General features: G+C 45.0%; 1 protein-coding gene across 5 annotated transcripts in view; it reads right to left on the bottom strand.

Moving 5' to 3' along the window:
* The window catches only part of COL26A1 (collagen type XXVI alpha 1 chain), a 179,666-nt gene that overhangs the window by 143,392 nt on the left and 17,273 nt on the right, over nt 1-19,001 (bottom strand). For 3 of the 5 annotated variants that reach the window (XM_063342416.1, XM_063342415.1, XM_063342413.1), the window contains exons 2-3: nt 9,907-10,029; nt 427-530 (exon numbers count right to left, since the gene is read on the bottom strand). In XM_063342416.1, coding sequence (XP_063198486.1) covers nt 427-530; nt 9,907-10,029 — 227 coding nt within the window. The remainder of the gene's footprint in view (nt 1-426; nt 531-9,906; nt 10,030-19,001) is intronic. The other 2 variants (XM_063342417.1, XM_063342414.1) reach the window with 1 other exon arrangement.

Raw genomic sequence — 19,001 nt, forward strand, 5'->3', positions numbered from 1 at the left:
CAGACCTTACAGGCACAACTGTTACAAGCAGCCATCCAGGGACCAGCTTTCATCAGCTACAGCAACTGATGGTGATGGCAGTGGGATGTGGAGAAAGTGCATTTTCTGAAGTACTCTGCAAGGACTCTGCCAAGCACAAGCACACCTATGAACAGGTCATCCCCGAGTAACTATTTCCTCATTTCTTTCCCCTTCCTTGTTCAGGCTTCTTTGCAGCCATTCAGTCTGGTCTATTTTCCAAGACCACTTGTCAGATCTTGTGTGTGAGCATTCAGATAGTGATGGGGAGTCAAGATAAAGGTGATTTTTTCCTGTGTTTGAGAAGCGTAGAGCAAATTAAGGAACAAAACCCAACTCAACACAGCCAGTCCATCCACACATCCCCTTGTTGCTCTCTAAGGACAGGTGTATTGCTGGATAACTTACCCTCCTCACAGTTGCTCCCCGTGAAGCCAGGACAGCACCTCCATTCCAGCGTGGTCACAGTTCGGTAGGACATTTTGTACGTGGGCCTGATGAGAGTCCTGTAACTAACACAAACAAGAAGTCAGTAGAATGCACTTACCTAGCAGTGTTGCTACTAATTCATAGAATATCTTCCTGCCTGGATCCATCTCCAGAGCACCCAGCCACCCCCAGCTGCAGAAAAAGGAGACAGACAAAATAACAGCAAGGGTTTACCACCGTGTGAATCCAATTCAACAACCCTTATTTTTCTCCTTAAGCCCTCATACTCTTTCCCAAACCTCTCCCCCAAATAACACCTGTATGCTTTGTGGAGGTCTCATTGCTACAAAGTCATCGCAAGTAACAGAACTAAGTAGTCTTGTTTCTCTCACTCTACCTCCACCTGGATTTCTCTGACATTGAATGAAGGCTGGCATTAGCCTTTCCTCTCTCAGCACTAACAGAGTTTCCAAAACATTACTCTCAAAAATTGCATAAATCCCTCCGTTCTCTTCCCTTCTCCCACCGCCACCACTCAGGTCCGGGGTGTATCAACACATCAGCGTGACAAAGATCATCATGACACAACACTACATCAGTGCTCTGTAGCACTGGCTACATGGAGCCGTTTTCCAGCTATCTGCCTCACGCCTCGGATTTCCCCATCTGAAATAGGGTTACACTCTTCCTCACCACAGCCGAGGTTCTGCAGGACACATTGTTAGCTCTGTGTACAGCACACAGCATCCCCAGGCTCCCAATTCAAGCACAAGTTCTGCCATACCCCCTTGGAAACTAGAGGGCTACCTGCAGACACAAGCAGACCTACCCAAGGCACCAGTGATTCTAAAGTCAACACAAAATAGTTGCATAAATGCCAGTTTTTCCTTTAAAACAGCAGCCCGTCAAAGCTGGCAAATCAGAGTTTTCCCAGTAGACAGCCAGACAAGTCACTGCTGCTATTCACGAAGCTAAAAGCAAACACAGAAGTTGTACTCCACAAGCTCCCCTCAAAATTCCTACCCTGATTTAACAGCCAAAGGAATTTGGCACGCACAGGGAGAGGCTGAAGCTTTGGGATTACAGTGTTGCAGGCTGCAGCTTTATGCTTCTCTCTCAAGGCCAGGCAGACACAAGCCCTGAGCACCTCTGGGGAAGAGCCTCCTCTGGCAGTGCCGAGAGCCACCAGGAGACGGAGCACTGCCCCAGCCTGCTCCACTTGCAGCACTGCCCTGGGCCCAGCCAGGAACAAGGCCAGAAGGGAGGTAGAAATTGCATGAATCTCATCCAAAACCCCTCCAAGGGGTAGCAGGCACAGGTGTACATCCAGGCCAGCACTGCAGTGACACCGCAGTTACTCTGTAGTTACTCTGAAGAGTAGTAACAAAGGCTTGCCAGGAGAGGCTGCCCATGTATGCCTTGGAAAGAAGGCAGCAGCTCAGTTGTGGTTAACGCAGTCTTTGGGAAACTAATTTCTCAGTAAACTGTTGCTGATTATTTATGCCAGCTGCCAAACACAGAAACCAACTTCTCCTATAGCCACCGGAGAGAAGGGCCGCACAAGCTTCCTCCTGAGCACGTGGCTGCCTGCGCTTCGAACAGCATCGCCGAGCAGTGGGAGAGCAACACTGCCTCCTGAGAACATTACGTCCTCACCCTCCGAGTTGCCAAAAAGCACGCCAGTTACTGCTAATGCTGACAACTGCGCTCCAGGCACTTGTCTAATAAAGGCTGGACAGAGCCAGCTCATCCCACCTAGTTCTTTGCGCTTCTGCATCCAATGGTATTCCGGAGTTTGGAGTCGTGAGCGAGTGTGAGGACTTGGCACCACGTTGATATAGGTAGACCTTCAGTGCTTTTTCACCAAGAGACCTAAGGCATGAAGACTTTAAGTGTCTTACTGAGGGTCCCTCAGAACAGCTCTGGCAAAGTTCAGGAACTGAACCCAAGCCTCCCAACTCCCAGTCCTGGCGTTGGACTCAAGACATCTTTCCACACATAAGCCCCAAACCATCAGTCAGAAGTTCATGACTTTGTCACTAACACCACAGCTGGATTTGACCTTGAGATGAAAGTCTCCAGCCCTGTTACCAGTGTCCAGAGCCAGCTAGTCTCCAACCACACCGTGATTTTAAAACCATGTTTCTGCCAACACCAAGATGTTAAAGCTCTCTCAAACTTCATTATGAAGTGTGGAGAGTGGCTTGAGCCAGACTGGAATCTTGGCAGCAGTTCTTTGTCGGGGAAGTAGCTATAGTTTAATCCTCAAACAAGCAAGGACTTCTCAGGGCATGACAAACGTGGAGCTCGGCTGTCACAGCCTACCACCCACCCTGAATTTCCTGGAAGAGTCCTGATTTTTGCAGCTCCGTTCAGCTTGTGCAGTCAGGCATGCAAAGTGGTCCCAGCTTGCTAGCTCCAGTTTGCTCTAAAGTTGCTCTGTTTTTCATAGTATCATTTTTCCTCAATCATATGACATGGCACCAAGGTCTCCTGTTACATATCACATCACACAGATTTCTGACTGCTATTCCAGGAGGGGAACAAAGAAAACTCCTTTAGCAAAGCATCACCACTGTCTGATACCTGAAGCATTGCAACCGAAGGAGAGGAAGAAAACATGGGAAGAGGAGAAGAAAAGAAGATACCTGTTAAAGATCAGAAGCCTCAGAATTAAAATATGTGGAAAACACAACAGGCAGAAGGGATTGGTAGCAGAATAAGAAAGCCTTTCCCTTGGATGTCACCCAAGCCACAAACACTGTCATAGAAATCTGCAAAACCACAGTAAGAAGAGGTTAGGATGAGCTACAACCTGCACCTCTTTGCTTCCCAGACAGCCAAAGGATGCGCTCAGCACACACAGTCTCCTTCAGCCAAAGGCTTCCAGGCACTTCACAGAGAAGCAAGCTCCCAGGGCCTGCCACTCTGCAGTGGCAGATACCTGCAAGAGACAGGTATCATCTACCAACATGTTTGCTGAAGCTCACAGCAAGGTCCTAGGGAGTGGAGGAACACTGAGGGAAGAACCCAGAAAGAACTCAACTAGTGGCCACTGCTGTTACTAGATCAGATCAAACACCCACCTGGCCTTGGAGACTGCCTGATCAGTGTGAGACAAGCTACAGGAACTCATCTGCATTCAGCCATCATTTGGGAAAGAGTCTCTTGCTTGTGTGTCTCGAAGTGACTGCCCAGAAAGTGGTAATTTGGTGAGGGAGCACAAGGTAACTGATTAACTGATTTGAAGGTAGAAATACTGGAGAGGCTGAGGGATAGCAGCCAACAAGTCTCACGCCTCAGCACACAAGGATATGTTCCCCTTGCTCTCAAGGAAGTATCACTGAACACAACAGCCAGACATGACACAAGAAATGGAAAGAGCATCACATTCTTGGATCAGAGCCTCAAAAGTCAGGTCAAAGAGAAAGGCATGATCTCTGCCATGACCCAAGCAGGACAGACTGTCACAAACAGGAAATACCTTCCCCCCCCCTTTATCAAATCCATAACATATATCCATAATATGCCATAACTGGCATATTGTCTTTTGAACAGGGACAATCCATATTATTATAAATAAGTGCTACCTTTACATTAAAAGAAGATCAAAACAAAGCTTGTGGTAGTTCCTCTAATTTTTGGTGCCCATGGCCTGATTTACAGGCATGCCAAGAATCTAAAATTCCCTATAGAAAATCAGGGTGTTCTGAAATCAGACTTCAAATACGTCAAGTTAAGTAACCAAATCTTGAAGTACTTATCTGCCCTGGAAAGAAGGAAGGTTGGAAAGAGCTAGGCAAGTATCAACATAGAAAAGAATATCCTATGGTTGTACCCAGGGACTCTATTTCTCAGAGAAGCTATCAAGAACATATTTGGTTCTCAACACCCTCACCCCCCGCCTCCGGACAGACCATCATATTTTAAAGCCTACCAGACACTAATTACACCAGGTAGCTTCTCTATGGAATACAGACAGGATAATATCACCTCAAACCAGTGCCACAGCTGACGCAAGGACAAGGAGTATCTTTGTCATCATGTTTGCACTCACAAGCACGGCAGAGACCATCACTCTGTGAATCAGACCTGTGCTCCTTTTTTTCCCCTGGAGCCTCAGCTCTTCCAGCTTCCCAAGCATAAAGTCAGTAGTTCTCTAGGGAAGAACGTAACCAGAGGAGTTTCAAATGTGCTCCTGTAGACACTGGACAAAAAACAAAACCTGCAGCTGCAGGAGTGTTGGAGGCCCTTGTACGTGTCCTGTCTGCCAAAGAGGAGGAAGAGGACTCTGTTTTACTCTAAGCATGTCTGGTTTGCACAACTTATCAAGAGCCTAAAAGTCAGAAAACAGAAACTTATGCACGCCCCATCCCCAGTTGTACAGAGCAATACTTTATAGACTCTCAGTCCCCCCCAAAAAAGACAAAGGACACAGAGAAAGATGTTTCTACACCACTAGAGTAATCATCAGCTCCTGTCTTTATTAACAATTAGATCTCTATCACAGAGCGGCACTACACTTCCCTACCAGCAAGGGGGAAGAGTGCCCAGACAGCATGTCTGGGCAAGATCAAAAGGCCTTCAATTACCAGCCTGAGGACACCTGCACCTATGCACAATCTACAAAGCAGATGGCCCTCCGCCTGTGCCCAGCCAGCAGCACACAGGTCCCCTTCTGAAAGCACAGCCATCCACATTGTTCCCAAACCTGAGGGCACACCTTTGTGCTATAGCTCTAATCCCTTACACACCCTGAGCCCCTATCTGTCCTTTTCCCTGGGTCACTGTTTATCACACATTTATATCCCGTATGTGGATGGGAGAGCAGGCATCTTTTTGCAAGAATATGACTATATCTTGGAGAAAAATAAGGGAATTAAACACAAAAAACAGTTTGTGTGTAACAGGACTTCAAATAGCAACCCTAATGTACTGGAAAAAGCTCTGGGATTTATTATTCAATTGACTGGAAAGAAAGAGAGAGAGAAGGATTTCCCTGTGGCATTACTGCTTCTGCAAATGAGGAGAAACATCAGCTACGGGCCAATCTCTTGGGAGATCCCCAACTTCTCTTACTGACCCTGTAGCAATAGAGTCTTCAAAAGCAGAGAAGACCAAAATGGATGAGCCCGCAGAATTCCTTCTTTGTTATTCTGCAAACTAGCTTGTAAAATCCCTCTGGGAGCAGAAATGTGCTCAGTTTAAATGCAAACAAAAAAGAAAATGCAACATTCAAAAACACCAAACAGCAAGAATGATCCATGCAAGATCTGTAACCTGCTTACGTTAAAAACGTCATCAAAAGCACAAAGCATTTGTGATAAGCCAAACCAGCAAGAATACTGAAAGGAAAAAAATGGTGCAATGACTATCAGTTGGAAAGGGCATCACAGCCCAGTTCTGATGTGTTGCAAGAATGCTCTCCCCTTCCATCTCTCTCACCTTTGAGTGATGTTTGAAGTGACAGATGAGTAACTTCATGTTTGGGGGTTCAATGGCTCATGCTAACGTACAGAGACCAGGTGAGCCCATCCCCGTACAAGGAAGCTATGGGTTTCCAGGGGAACCTCCAGGTTCTCTGAAGCCAGGAAGTGCTGCAGAGACAGGATGCTCAGAGGCTAGAGTGAAACAGTTATGTGAGCACTGAGTACAGCAAAAAATAGCAGGATTAAAAACTCACATGACCTTGCTGGGAACATTCCTTTTTCTAGGATGAAACAAGTAGGAGATGAGTCAGAATATCCTGCCCCAATCTAAAGCAGCATGGTTCCAGAGATGAGACAGGGATTTTCACAGCAACAACAATTTGCAGCAGAAAACATTTGTCTTTTGAAGACTGTAACAGTGCATGATGTGCCAGGCTGTTCACCACATTCATTTACCTCTCGAGATACTGATTTACTGACCACAACAGTCATACACAAATACTCTAATCAAAATTAGGCCAATTAGCGTATAGCAAGAAGTTGTCCTATTCTTAAAGTCATGAAACACAGTAAGACAAAAGTAGTACTGTTCTCGTCTTATAGGTGAGGTGGCATCACTTGACCAAAGGCACAGGAAGTCATAAGAGCTCCAGCAATTGAATACAGGTCTTAAATCCTCACCTGGCCTATGAGACCACCTTTCTTGTGAGCCTCAAGGAGCTTAGTGTCCTAAGCATGGTAGGATCGTGCATTGGCCTGCGGCTGCTGCAGCAAAACAATTGCTCAGGAGAAGGGTTACAATTCAGATGTCTGGGTTTACTGGGAGCTGGGTGCAACCATCAAGGCAGCAGAGAACCAAAGATTAGGTTGCCATTGAAACACCAAGCTAGACACTTCATCCCTTCCTTCAGACAGATAAATGGCATGTGATTTTTATAGTACACTAGGAGCTTCAGTCAGACTGCTGGAAAGTTGCCTGTTCACTTCGTAGCGTGACGAAGCAAAGGCATATCCTATGGTGCGCAGAAGCTGAAGCCTTCGCTACACAAGTGGAGAGAGTTCAAGAATAGATCTGCTGAGGGAAAGTCTCCAGCCAAGACTACTCCAAAGCAACTCAGCACCCAAGCTAAATAAAGAGTCTGGGGTGGAGGGCAAGAACAGAGCAGCTCATCCCATCCCAGCCAAGATGACGACACTCTTGCAAAAGAAGTACAGCTGCCAGCTTCCCAAGAGCAAGTGAAGAGACAGCAAGGACATCACACAACTGAAGCTGCGAGGCTGGGGATCTCACAGATTCTCCTCTGTCAAAGGCTCGACCCCGAGCTGCAGTTTGTGCAATAAGGGAAAGAAACATAACACGAATGAATGGGAGACAGGAAATGGATTAAATCCTTGTCTGGCCACACTGATGTCTGCTTGTACGCAGAGCCTCTCTAACAGAGAGCCCCTCTCAGCTGTCACCACAAGGTTGAGAGATGCCTTTTTTTTTTGGCTGGCATCCCTTTTGCTAGTGAGCAGCCTGATAACGGGTGCTGGCAGAATGAAAGCTCTCCCAGATATGGTTGACTCCCTATAAACAAGGAGATGAAAACAGTTTGTTTCAAGTTGCAGCTGGGAGAAATACTATAAAGCCAAAATAATGCCAGTGTCTTACTAACATTTTGCACTGCTTACAGTCAAGTGTAACACCATATGAATCTGGCTGTACCCCCCCTTCAAATTCAGGCACCAGAAAATCTCAATAGAGAAGAGCAGGAGAGCGCCAGAAGATCTTTAAGTTTGTCTTTTTGGCAAAAGAAAAACAGATACATTTATATTACCTGAACAACCACAGGGATATAGAGAGCATGAACATTTCCAGCCACTACCAGGCCTGGAGTAAGCCTGACATCACCAGAAGCTAGACTTCCAGAAAACCTGAAAAGACAGAGGTAAGGAGGAAACAGAAACAACGTTGTTTGATGGGAATGAAGCATTGGCCCCGTGAAGCATTCTTGCTGGACACATCATGTAGAGCAGATACAGTCCAGCAGGCAATCACTAAGGACCACAGCCAAAAACAGAGAAGCTCCTTCATATTACAGGAACATGCTCAAAGACTGGTGACATAAAGAAGGCATTTAACAACGCAAGGGATTCTTTGCTTCCACTTCCATGGAGTTAGTGTCCAGGGTTCAGGGTCTTTCTCTTCTTCATGCAAGAATGTCATACGATGCATGACTAGAGGATGGACAGTATAGTCATTTCGTTGGAAGGGTGCCATTTGCTTCACTTGCAGTACCTCCCACTTGCAAAGGGAACAGAGCATTAGTGTCCTCCCATCTTTTCTGGTAGGTTTCTTCATGGTGATCATCTTCCAGAAATGCAGCTCCTGTCAGCTGAGCTTTCACCAGCTGAGATCTTAAATATCAATAACCCCAGCTTCTTTCCATGATATTTTCACATAGAAAGAAAAATTGAGAAGTCTGCTGCCATTCTGCATTGTCTCCAAACAATTGGACTCGTCAGGCAAATGAACCAAACTACATTTGAAACTGAAAATGTTCCATGAATAACAATGTCACAACAGCACACGCTACTCCTAAAATCTCGGGGTTAACAATGTAAAAATCAATGTATACGAGTAACTGCAGGAGCCCACAAAAAGGATTTTTGCTAGTAACATGATCAATTGTTTGGTACTTAGGAAACTACAGTTATGTTAACAAGGAAAAATAAGCAAGATTTTTGGCAAGTTTAGGAGACAAGGTGAAAGCTCACAAGTTTCTAATGACAATTATGTGCGTAAAAAGTCTGGGAAATTAAAAAGCTTCAACAGAAGTTTGGCCATGACAGCGTAAAATATTAAGTGTTTCAACCACAGCCTTGCATAAAACAAGACCAAAGAGACACCAAAGCAGATATATTACAAGTGAAAAAACTTAGACTGACCAGTGGCCAAGTAGAAACTGGAGAACTAAGTGTGGTAACTGCCACATGGAAAATGTGAATTCCAGATGAAGAGTCACAAGGACAGACTGGGAAGGTGTATCTCTGGGTATTTAAGTGGGTGGTTCAACCACAGTCTAGCTAGGTTATCAAGTCCAAGAGGACCTCAATCAGTGCCCTGTGGGTGAATTGTTAACAATAAAATGACTAAGCTTTGTAAGCTAAATTATGGGCTTGTCTACATGGGAAATTGTTATAGAAGCTAGGTGTAAATTTAGAACACAATGGCTTTTTTGCACCAATTCCCAGATGGGTGGGTAACACTATTCTGCTCTGAGAACGTCTTTCAGAGAAGGCAAAGCTCAACAATACAAAGCCACTTTGCATACTGAAAGGTGGTAGCTGGGGCTAGCTATTTCACACTGTTTTTTTTTTTCCCTTTAACATAGGTGGGTCCCCAGATGTAATTGATTGAAAGGCAAAGCAGGCTTAGGGCAAGTTCTTGACAAGTCACTGTCTCTAAGCTTTGTTTCTCATCTGGGGAGAGGAGACTGCTTTCATGCATGTCTCTAAAGGATATTGAGATACAGGAGTAAGAGGTGTTGTAAAGAAATTCCGCTCTGAAAGGTACAGCACACCTTACTTTTGTCCATCATCAGCTGCAAGGAGTTTGATCAAAGCTTTCCAGTGTATGTGATCAATATTACCTTTAAGGACTCAAGTATGAGGACTTGATACCAACAAGCCACATAGTGCCATTGGTCCAGCATCCCTACTAACCCTGTTCAGTCACATTACCCAATGTCGGACTTGACATTTATTTAGCTTCATGCCTGACTAGCAGCAGCCTCCTGTGTGAAGCACAAACTGTCATTACAACCCAAGCTAAACTATTTCACATAGCATGTTCCTAATATTGCACTTACCTCCACACGTAATTACTCTGCAGCTAACACCAGTGGCATTCTGTAGTTACGCCACCATGAATCAGGATATCACATCTGACTCATTGATCTCAACCATCCACGCAGTACTTGAAAGCTAACCAATTTAATGAGAAGTGCAGGAAAATTTTGGCAACATGAGACATGAAGATTTTTACCTCACTAAGTTGGCACAAGGTCCTGGCCACCGGCAGCTCTGATAAACTCGCTGGATCACCGTTTCTGACCCATTCTGCACTTGGCAGGAAACTGTCCGTGTAACCGTATAGTGACACCAATGCCTGCAGAGAGAAAGGACACTGTTAGCCCCAGTTAAAGAGCAAGTTGAAGCAACATATATCAGACTGCAGTAAAACCAGACCAAATATCTGGGGGTGGGGTTCTTTCTTCTGCCAGCCATAGCTAGCCTAACTTGCAGTCTTCATTTCTCACCCCACCCTCTCAATAGCTGCAGAAAGATTCCCTGCTTCTGCCAACCTGAACCACAAGAGATCCAGTAACGCCTCTTGCTTAGTCCTCAGAGGCCAGAGTTTTACAGTTCATAATTTATTTCTGTTAGTTATCATAAACAATAGGACTTTAGAAAAAAAAGGAAAGAAAAAAAATAAGTGTTCCAGATCTCCTGATAGTCAGTTGCCATTGTACTGGTCCTAATTTCATCCTGCTCATTATGGTATCATTCCCCAGCCTCCTGCCATTCTGAACAACATTCGAGTTGGAAAATTCTGCTTTTTGGTGTGGCGAAGCCCATTGTCATCAGGGCTCTAACAAGCTAGGTGCCAAACAAATCATATTACTGTCCTGGTGAGGTTACAGTCTAAAAACGGGCAAGAGAAAACACAGGCGAGGGAGGGACTAGTGTATTATGCTGCCTCATAAGAAATCAAGAGCGAGAGAGACCTCCTCACTGTAAGGTGTACAAGAAGGCAGGAACTGCAGCGTCAGCCATGAGAATCAGGACCCATAAACCCTTTTCCATCTTCTCTGAAAGTGTCAAGCTTGAAGAGGGGAAAAAGGATACTTTCATTTTCCCCTTGCAAGCATCATTCATATTTGCCAAACACTGGTTCATATTTTTGCTTTTAAACCTCAACGTAGTTAACAGGTTTGAGAGCCACTTTCCTACTGACTGGGGATCAGAACTGGGGTCAGTAATGGGAAGTGGAGATACCAGCTTGTGCTCCAAAACACACAAAGCGCTTGCATAAGCATTTGCTGCACATGCAGAAGCGTCCTGGCTCCTCATCCATCTTAAAGCAAGATCCCCCAGTGCAGGTGATCCCTCCTTCCTCAAGTACCACAGCGGCTCACCAACCTTGCATACCAAAAATCAAACTGCTTACACAGTGGAAACAGGCACCTGTACATCCCCCTCCTCCTTCCGTAATCCAACTTCCCCATGACAGTTTAATTTTTCCAGTATTTGCCATTTACAGCATTTGTTGTATTTTGTTTCCTTTTTGGATTCCCCTCCTATCTCCACAGGAGACTCCCTGCTCTCTGGATAACTCTCATTTCCATGAATAGGAGGTACAATTGCCAGCGGCTGAGACAAGCACTGCAGACCACAATGGGCAAGCTGGGGCCAGCAGGCTGTTCACCGAACCTTTGGCTACAGCCAGACGGGTAAACTGGGGCACCCAGAGACAGGGTGGCTTTCTGCACAGTGCCATCAAGCCCATCAGCTGTGTAAAGGCAGAGCCACGCAGCTTTCCCTGCAGACACTGCTCCTGCTCACTGTAAACCTGCTTGCAATTCCTCATCCCTGGAGGTGTTCAAGGCCAGGTTGGACGCGGCTTTGAGCAACCTGGTCAAGTGGAAGATGCCCCTGCCCATGGCAGGGGAATTGGAACTAGATGGTCTTTAAAGTTCCTTCCAACTCTAATCATTCTATGATTAGGAAGCGTGAACTACAGTTACATCTCAGGTGACCCCAGGCTGGCAAGGACGTCCTAGAAAACCACATGTCTCAGATTTATTGAGGATCTGTTGTGTATATATAGGGATCAGACACCCTAGTACCCAAATGTCTCTACTAACATCTACATCGTTGAACCAAAGGGCAAAACGGGGCCGAAAAGATAAGATTAATGAAGCTTCAGATCACATGATGACAGCAGATCCTTTAACAGGCTCAACACAATTTCTGCACAAAGTTTAGGGAGTAAAACCAGAAGAAACAAAGACAGGAGCTAAAAACTGGAAGTATGATAATTCAAAGTAAAGTCTTCTTTTTAATTTCACATGCACACATGGTGCAATCGGCCATTTTGTCTCTCCAAGTCTTAGTCATAGGGTTTGTTCAGATGGGTATTGCTGGATAAGATCTCCTCAGGCCGTGGGAACAGCCAGCAGGTCATGGAAGGAAAAGCAGCCAGGAGAAAGGGCGGGTACAAGAGGGGATGGGAAAGCCACAGCTCCGTATGATTTACCTTGAGCATGTTTTCAGCACAGTGCTTACAGCCATTGGAAGGACAGCACTTCTGCACAAGCCTCGAGGCAAAAGGAATTCCACGTCAGGCAAAACAAACTGCACATATACTGCACCTGACAGGATAATGGCAGAAGCATACGTTCTAAAATTATGAAAAACAAACCTTCTCATCAACATGCAACGAGGAAAGGAATTGGTCCTATCACAGGAGAGGAACAAAGCAGTAGTATGCACACTAGCAACATGTAACAGAGTATGAAGGGACATGAATACTAACAAATTCAGAATAAAGTTACTGAACATTTTAAAACAGCATAATTATCAAGGACACGAGTGCCTCCCCCTCACATTAAGACTATTTTTCTGGCTTTTCAATGAAACACAAATAAATCAAGTATTTATATACAGATGCTGTGCTTTAACTGCTACATAACTTGTATGTGTCCCCCTCTCGCCTTCTCCCATCACAGAGTCATCTGGGAAGAAGTACAGTTTCCGTGGTGTGGAGCTGCATTATCCTACTCTGATTTTTTCACTCTAATACTGATTTTGTTGGGCTTCTGAGACAACCTGTCCCACTTCTTGGGTACACACAAAGCAGTTGTGTCAGACAAAGAATTCAACTGCATTCTGAGCAAAACCATCCACATCTGATGCTGAAACAAGAGAGCTTCATATTCCTGAAGGCAAACGAGGTGGGAAGGTGAACAAAGACGAACACCACCGCACAACCCTACACAATGCAGAAGAGAAAGGCAGGCGTTGGCGGCAGACTCCACAATTGCCAGAGGGAATCTGGCAGCCTATCTGCTCTGGTTAATGTATAACGGCAGCTCCAAATTGCAACTCCTAAGGAGAAATTGGAAACTAACCACTACTCTTTAGCTTTCCCTTGCATAGACCCAAATTTAACATCATCTTGCTCCTGCGAGGATTATTTTCAACCAGCTTGTGAGTCTAGCACTACTTCTGTGGATCTGGAGCTAAACAGATGGTAGCGTGCAGGTTGCCTATGTCAATAACTGCAAGAAATGTTGATTATTTTAATCTACCTACAAAGCTGGTTTTGCCAGGGCTTTCATTCAGTGGGTGCTGCCGACATGCACACAGATCACATAGATTTTGCTTTCCAAACAAGTTCAAAATTGCTGTTGTTTGAGCAGGGTCTCTTGCACCTCTGCTCTACCTGGTCCTAGGAAGCAGCTGCTCAGGTACACGTATGCCCTCGGAAGTCCAAGGAATTTGGCAGTCAAGTTGTCATTTCTGCCCTGGAAAAGCCTTTCTTGGAAGAGAGACGCGCTGGACAGACCTCATTACAATCTAGTGACGGAGCCCTAGGAGGCTGGTTGGAGGTAAAGGCTGCTCCCACACTACAGCGCACAGGACAGAAGCCTGCACATTGGTGGGGGGAGAAACCCAATGCTTTCCCCGGTTCATTTCTTCAGATGACCTGCTCAGGGACCTGTTATAAAAGGAAGCAATCATTACAGGAAGCGAGAAGCTTGGCCGAGGCTTTCCATTCATTGCTTTCCTTGCCTGAAGTCATCACCTGAATTTGCCAGGATGAAAAGGACTGATAGCCCATGGGAAAATAACAGATCCTTTGCTCAAATCTAGGGACAACCTTCCACCCTCCTCAGCAGGAGTGCCAAGAATGCAGTGACAGTGATAAAGTACCACAACACTTGTCACCTCAGCACTCTCAGAGTCTTCTCTAAAGCAGAACTACCACAGCGTGGGTCACAAGGGCAAAAGAAATGGTCAGAGCCCAAAGATACTCAGATAATCCAGCAGGAATACAGATTTCTCTAACTTCTCTCTTTACCAAGAGAAGGAAGAGTTTGGTTACAAAGGTACCCCTCCCAGGAATGAAAGGTACATTCCCATTTGCAAAACATTACACTCTTGGCTTCCCATAAATAGCATGATTTGCCTACAAATGCAACTTTTAGGTGTTTGTTTTTAACTGTGGCATAGAAGCAGGTGAGACAAAGACAGGAACATAGCCGATCATAAGATGCATTAGGATATATAGCTTGGAACTCACTGTAAATATAATAGCCCAGTGCCTATGACAGAAAGTAGACAGACAAACAAACAAAACCACCCCAAGATTTCTCTTTGCAAGCCAAAAGTCAGCAAGAACAGCCTCCAGAATGCAAGCAGGCTTCAGACAACATGACGAAAGGCCCCATCATGGCTTACAGAGATTATAAATGACCCTTTATATTATATACAGATGCTAGCAAGAAAGGTTTAGGACTTTTACTGGCATGCATCCAGGATGGCAGAGAATATATTGCTGCTTATTCAGAAAAAAGAATATTCCAAGCAAGCAAACAAAATGATCCAAATAGCAGCTCCTTTAGGGCTGGGTCTGTTGGATCTCATGCATGCTCATCACCAGCATATTTAGCATGATGCCCCGCAGCATCTCGTGGAATTAGTCTTCAGTGGAAGCTTAGAAACGCAAGTCTCACTTGGTCCATTTTCCCAGCCGTTCCCAAAGAGACACCCTCCTCTCACACCCTATTTAATTCTTGGAAGACTTTCATGGAAAACTGAGGATCTGCAGACCACGGCCTGCAAACTACTGATTTAGAAACTTTCAGTCCAGGGCTATAGACCAAGATCTCATGTCTTGATCACAGCTGACAACATGTTGTTCCAAAAGGAACATGAGTGTTGATGCCAGCAGATACCCAATCATATTTACTGTGTAGGTTACTGTGGACCTTTCAGGCTAAATAGAGCAACAAATTCAACAGTTTGCTTCCATTTGGGGATACTCTGAAAACTACTATTCTGAGCTTAAAGAGACCCTTCCTCCCTCAGCAGATGCCCACTCAGCAAGAGCAGTGATGCATGGCTTCAGGCACCTGGACACCAGAGGAAACAAGAAAACCTGACTTTCCAGGGCATGCACGGAGCAGGCTGAGAGGACCTCAAAGGGCAGCTGGACTTACACATGGAGCTTGAGCTGCATTTTGTATCTGTAGGCAGATGTCAGGCAGGAAGCCATATTCTGCACCCCACCAGCTTTCTGAACCTACTGCGCCCCTCATCAGAAGCCTTACTTGGATGCACAGTTCATCCCCTGGGGATTCGGGATGTCTGTACAGCCTGTAATCCTACAGCAAGAGAGAAAAGGGACAGCAGAGGGTGGAGAAGCATAAGGTAACAAATACTCAAGCTAAAATACTGTAAGTTCCAGAAGAGCCATATACTCACAAATCAAAGCTTAATTCCTGGCTAGCATGACTAAATTAGCTTAGGGCAATTATTTCACAGACAGGAAGACATTGACAGACAGCAAGCTGCTTCTTCCTGCCTTCTCACCATTTGGATTTGCACAGTACTGTTTTCTAAGCCCACCACTCAAAGGGCATGTAATGATCCCTCCGCCCATTCGCCCACTGCAAATGCCTAGAAAGGCTCACACCCTGACAAACTTACAGAGCCATCCCCAAAAGCAACATTTGCTTCTTTCCTAGTCCAAACTGTTGGCTTTTATCCAAGCTTCTTAGACTCGCGGGGGTCCCTTGAGAATCTTCTAAGGGGTTTGCAAGAGAAAAGACAACTTGTTGTTAGTAGCCTTCATTTGACTGGACAAGTGATCACAAACCGAACAATGTCAGAAACCACTGGGCTGAACTGATCAGGACTCAGCAAGTAGCCTGTTTAATCAGGAGCGTGCAACTTGAAAATTAAAGCAGCTACATTCTTGCCTAATCACTTCTTTCAGTGGGACGACAGTTCAGCTCCACACAAAAAACTGACTTGCTGCCGTGCCCTCTTAAGGACAGACCTACAGCAGGCAACACCTACCACACACAGGACCTTCTGGATGAGTGAAGGACATGGCTACAGCACACCATGCTCCTACCAGGATGAAATTCTCTGCTTTCAGTGGAAACAATCCTACCAGTTAGACTCTGAACAAAGCCATTTATGCTGTTGTAGAGCTAAGTAAAATGGAGATTTAGTGTAGTTTTAGAGAGTAAAATGGAGATTTAGTGTAGGTTTTAGTAATTCCGATGAAAGAACATGCCACACAGTACAAACACAAAAGCTTGAATCACGAAGACTTAACTGTCCAAGACAGAAGCAAGTAAAGTTTTTCCGGTGGGGGAAGACTTTATAAGTAGGATTGTTTCATCAGCACCTGTTGCATGTGCTTGGGCATGAATTGACCCTCCCCACTCCTAATAAATATTACACAAGTCTCTCAATAAGGTTGGCATTTCTGATGCTTGCGATTTGCCCTAAAGCTTTGTGCTGTGTAAACAACTGCACTGAATTATCTTTTTGTTTCCATAAGGATAACACACTGTGTGTTATACTTAGCAGAGATCAACATTTAGGGCACAGAAAACAGTAGGAATGTTTTGATAGCTAGATAGATTTCCCCAAGTTTCCTCATAACGTTTTTCACTGGAGCTATCAGTTTCCCTGCAATCCTAGAGAGGAATTTCAATAAAATCAGAATGTCGCTGACTTTCACTGGGAAAAAGTTGCTGTTCTGACTCAATGAAAGCAAACTGTGCCCTTTTCTCTGTATAAATAGTACAGCATCCCACTTGCTTTGCCAGAACAGCAATCCATACATTGTATGCTGGAGCCCATCATTAGGAGGGGTTAGTTATTTATATACTCCACAGAGGCTAGGAGCAGAAGTTGCCCTCCACATGCCAAGAAATCCAGATTCAAAGGCTGACAGGCTCTCTGGGGTAACTCTTCCTGAGCCGTCCAGCTCTACGTAACTACATTATTCCCTTCTTACTCACAAATACACACCTCCCTGAATGCACTTTGACTCTCATCAGGATCAAGTTTACCAGCTAATTCAGTTGGCTATGACCAGATTACTCTTTACTGCTGTGACCTAGCTAAAAAGGAAACAGGCCCATCACATGTCACTGGAAAGCTCGGATAAAAACCAAGCTGGGCTTAAGTTTCTCCTGTTCTTGACCCTATTCATGCTCTCCCCAGATAACTAGGTTTTAGGATCCAAAGCTGTCATTCAGCTTGTTGTTCGGCAAAGAGCCAGCTACAAAACTCAGTTGTGAACACCAGTCTCCATAATATTAGAATGTTCAGAGTTGATGGATTGAGTCAGGTCTGTAGATTGATGAACCATTGCTAAGGAATCCATGAAAGACCACCTGGCAGGGTCGAGGGCATGGCTGTACACAAGCTTATGATGGCAAGATTCAGTTCAAAGCAGAGCCTGCTCTTCCATCACAAAGTTTTAAGAGGTCTGCAAGTCAGAAGACGTGACAAGCCACAGTAATCTTGTTGTCAATATTGATGTTTTACGCATGCCTTACTCCCACTGAGTACTTCATAGTCACTAATAGAGGTTACCCTGACTCCTGTGAAAAAGGGAGAAAAATCTTTGTAACAGCCCATTCATTTTGGGAAACGAATAAAACTGGAAGACTGTTGGTGTTTCTGAAGCCAGACAGCAGCAGCCATTTGAAGCAGCAGAGAGCCAGAGGCATGAACAGGAATAAGACAAGCTCCAGGTCTCTCGCTCTATGTTGGTCAGACAAAGATTGGAAGGAGCCCCAATCTTTCTGCACACCCCATCCCACCCCCACCCCATAAGAACTTGAAACAAGTGACCATAAAAATAAGTTCTGGCTAGCAGAATAAGATGGGACAATTTATCTAGGTACCTCCCAATAGCATAACCCTTCCCCAGGGGGCAATATGTTCTGTGCTTAGTGCACTTCAAATACTCAGTTGCCAATAACAGTCTCAAGTTTTCCCACACAAAGTGGATTATCAGAGACTGCTGGAGGGAGTTTAGTCCTAGAGGAATCTTTACCTTAGGAGGGAAATGCAGTTCAGTCTGCACAACAGCTTTAATCTTCAGCAAGTTCTGCAGCCAAGCGCATTTAACTGTGCTTTCCTTGCTTTGTTGTGTGCATGGTTGACCTTCCAAACAGCATTGCCTCGAGGGCTGAACTCACTTCAGTTCATAGGAAAATGCACAAAGTTTTGCCTCATCCTTCTGCAGCCATTGAAGTTACTGGGGTTAAGGGAAAAACCTCTCCCTACTGGAATTATCAAAAGCCTAGAAGCAGAATAGCCAAATAGTATGGAGCCACGGGTGCAACTCTTTTTCAGAGACAAAGAGGGAATCCAGCTCCCCAGAGCAGCATTCAGCTTCTTCAGCCATGAGACCATTCTTCTTCTCTTCCAATCCCCCACCTCATTCACAAGGCACCTTCCAACTGCTGTAACTAACAAAGGAGGGGCTCTGAAAACGATAGCACTCATCTATTACACACGCTTGATTCATTTGTACAGTAGATCCACCCTGTACATCAGCACTTATATAAATGCAGAATATAACAAAGGCAGATGAGGACTTAAAAAATGTTGAGCAGTCAGGTAATATTGGAAATAAATTAATCACATTCAATACATGCACCTCTCTGCCTATGTGTCTGTTTATGCATGCATAAGAGGAAAGAGGTGAGAAGGCACAAGGAGTATTTTTCTAGGATAAATCCCTCTGATTTATACCCACTACCCAGCTCCTCTCAGTTTGCCAGTGGCATGTTCCAACTGAATCAAACAATAAATATGGTTGACCTGAACCATAATTACCTTCATCATGAAAATGAAAGAAGTTAGTCCATGACTGAGTGCTCAGAAATAAAAGGGGGGTTGACTCCTTTGAAGTGCTTTGCTTTTACAGGCATTCTTCTAGGCACTGAACTGTTTTGCTGTTCCCTCCCCCAAGCGTATCACAATCAATGAGAAGACAGTGGTTTCCAGTGTTCACAGAAGGAGGAAACGTACAAA

Source organism: Chroicocephalus ridibundus, chromosome 7, assembly GCF_963924245.1.
Source record: "Chroicocephalus ridibundus chromosome 7, bChrRid1.1, whole genome shotgun sequence".
Classification (NCBI taxonomy): Eukaryota; Metazoa; Chordata; class Aves; order Charadriiformes; family Laridae; genus Chroicocephalus; species Chroicocephalus ridibundus.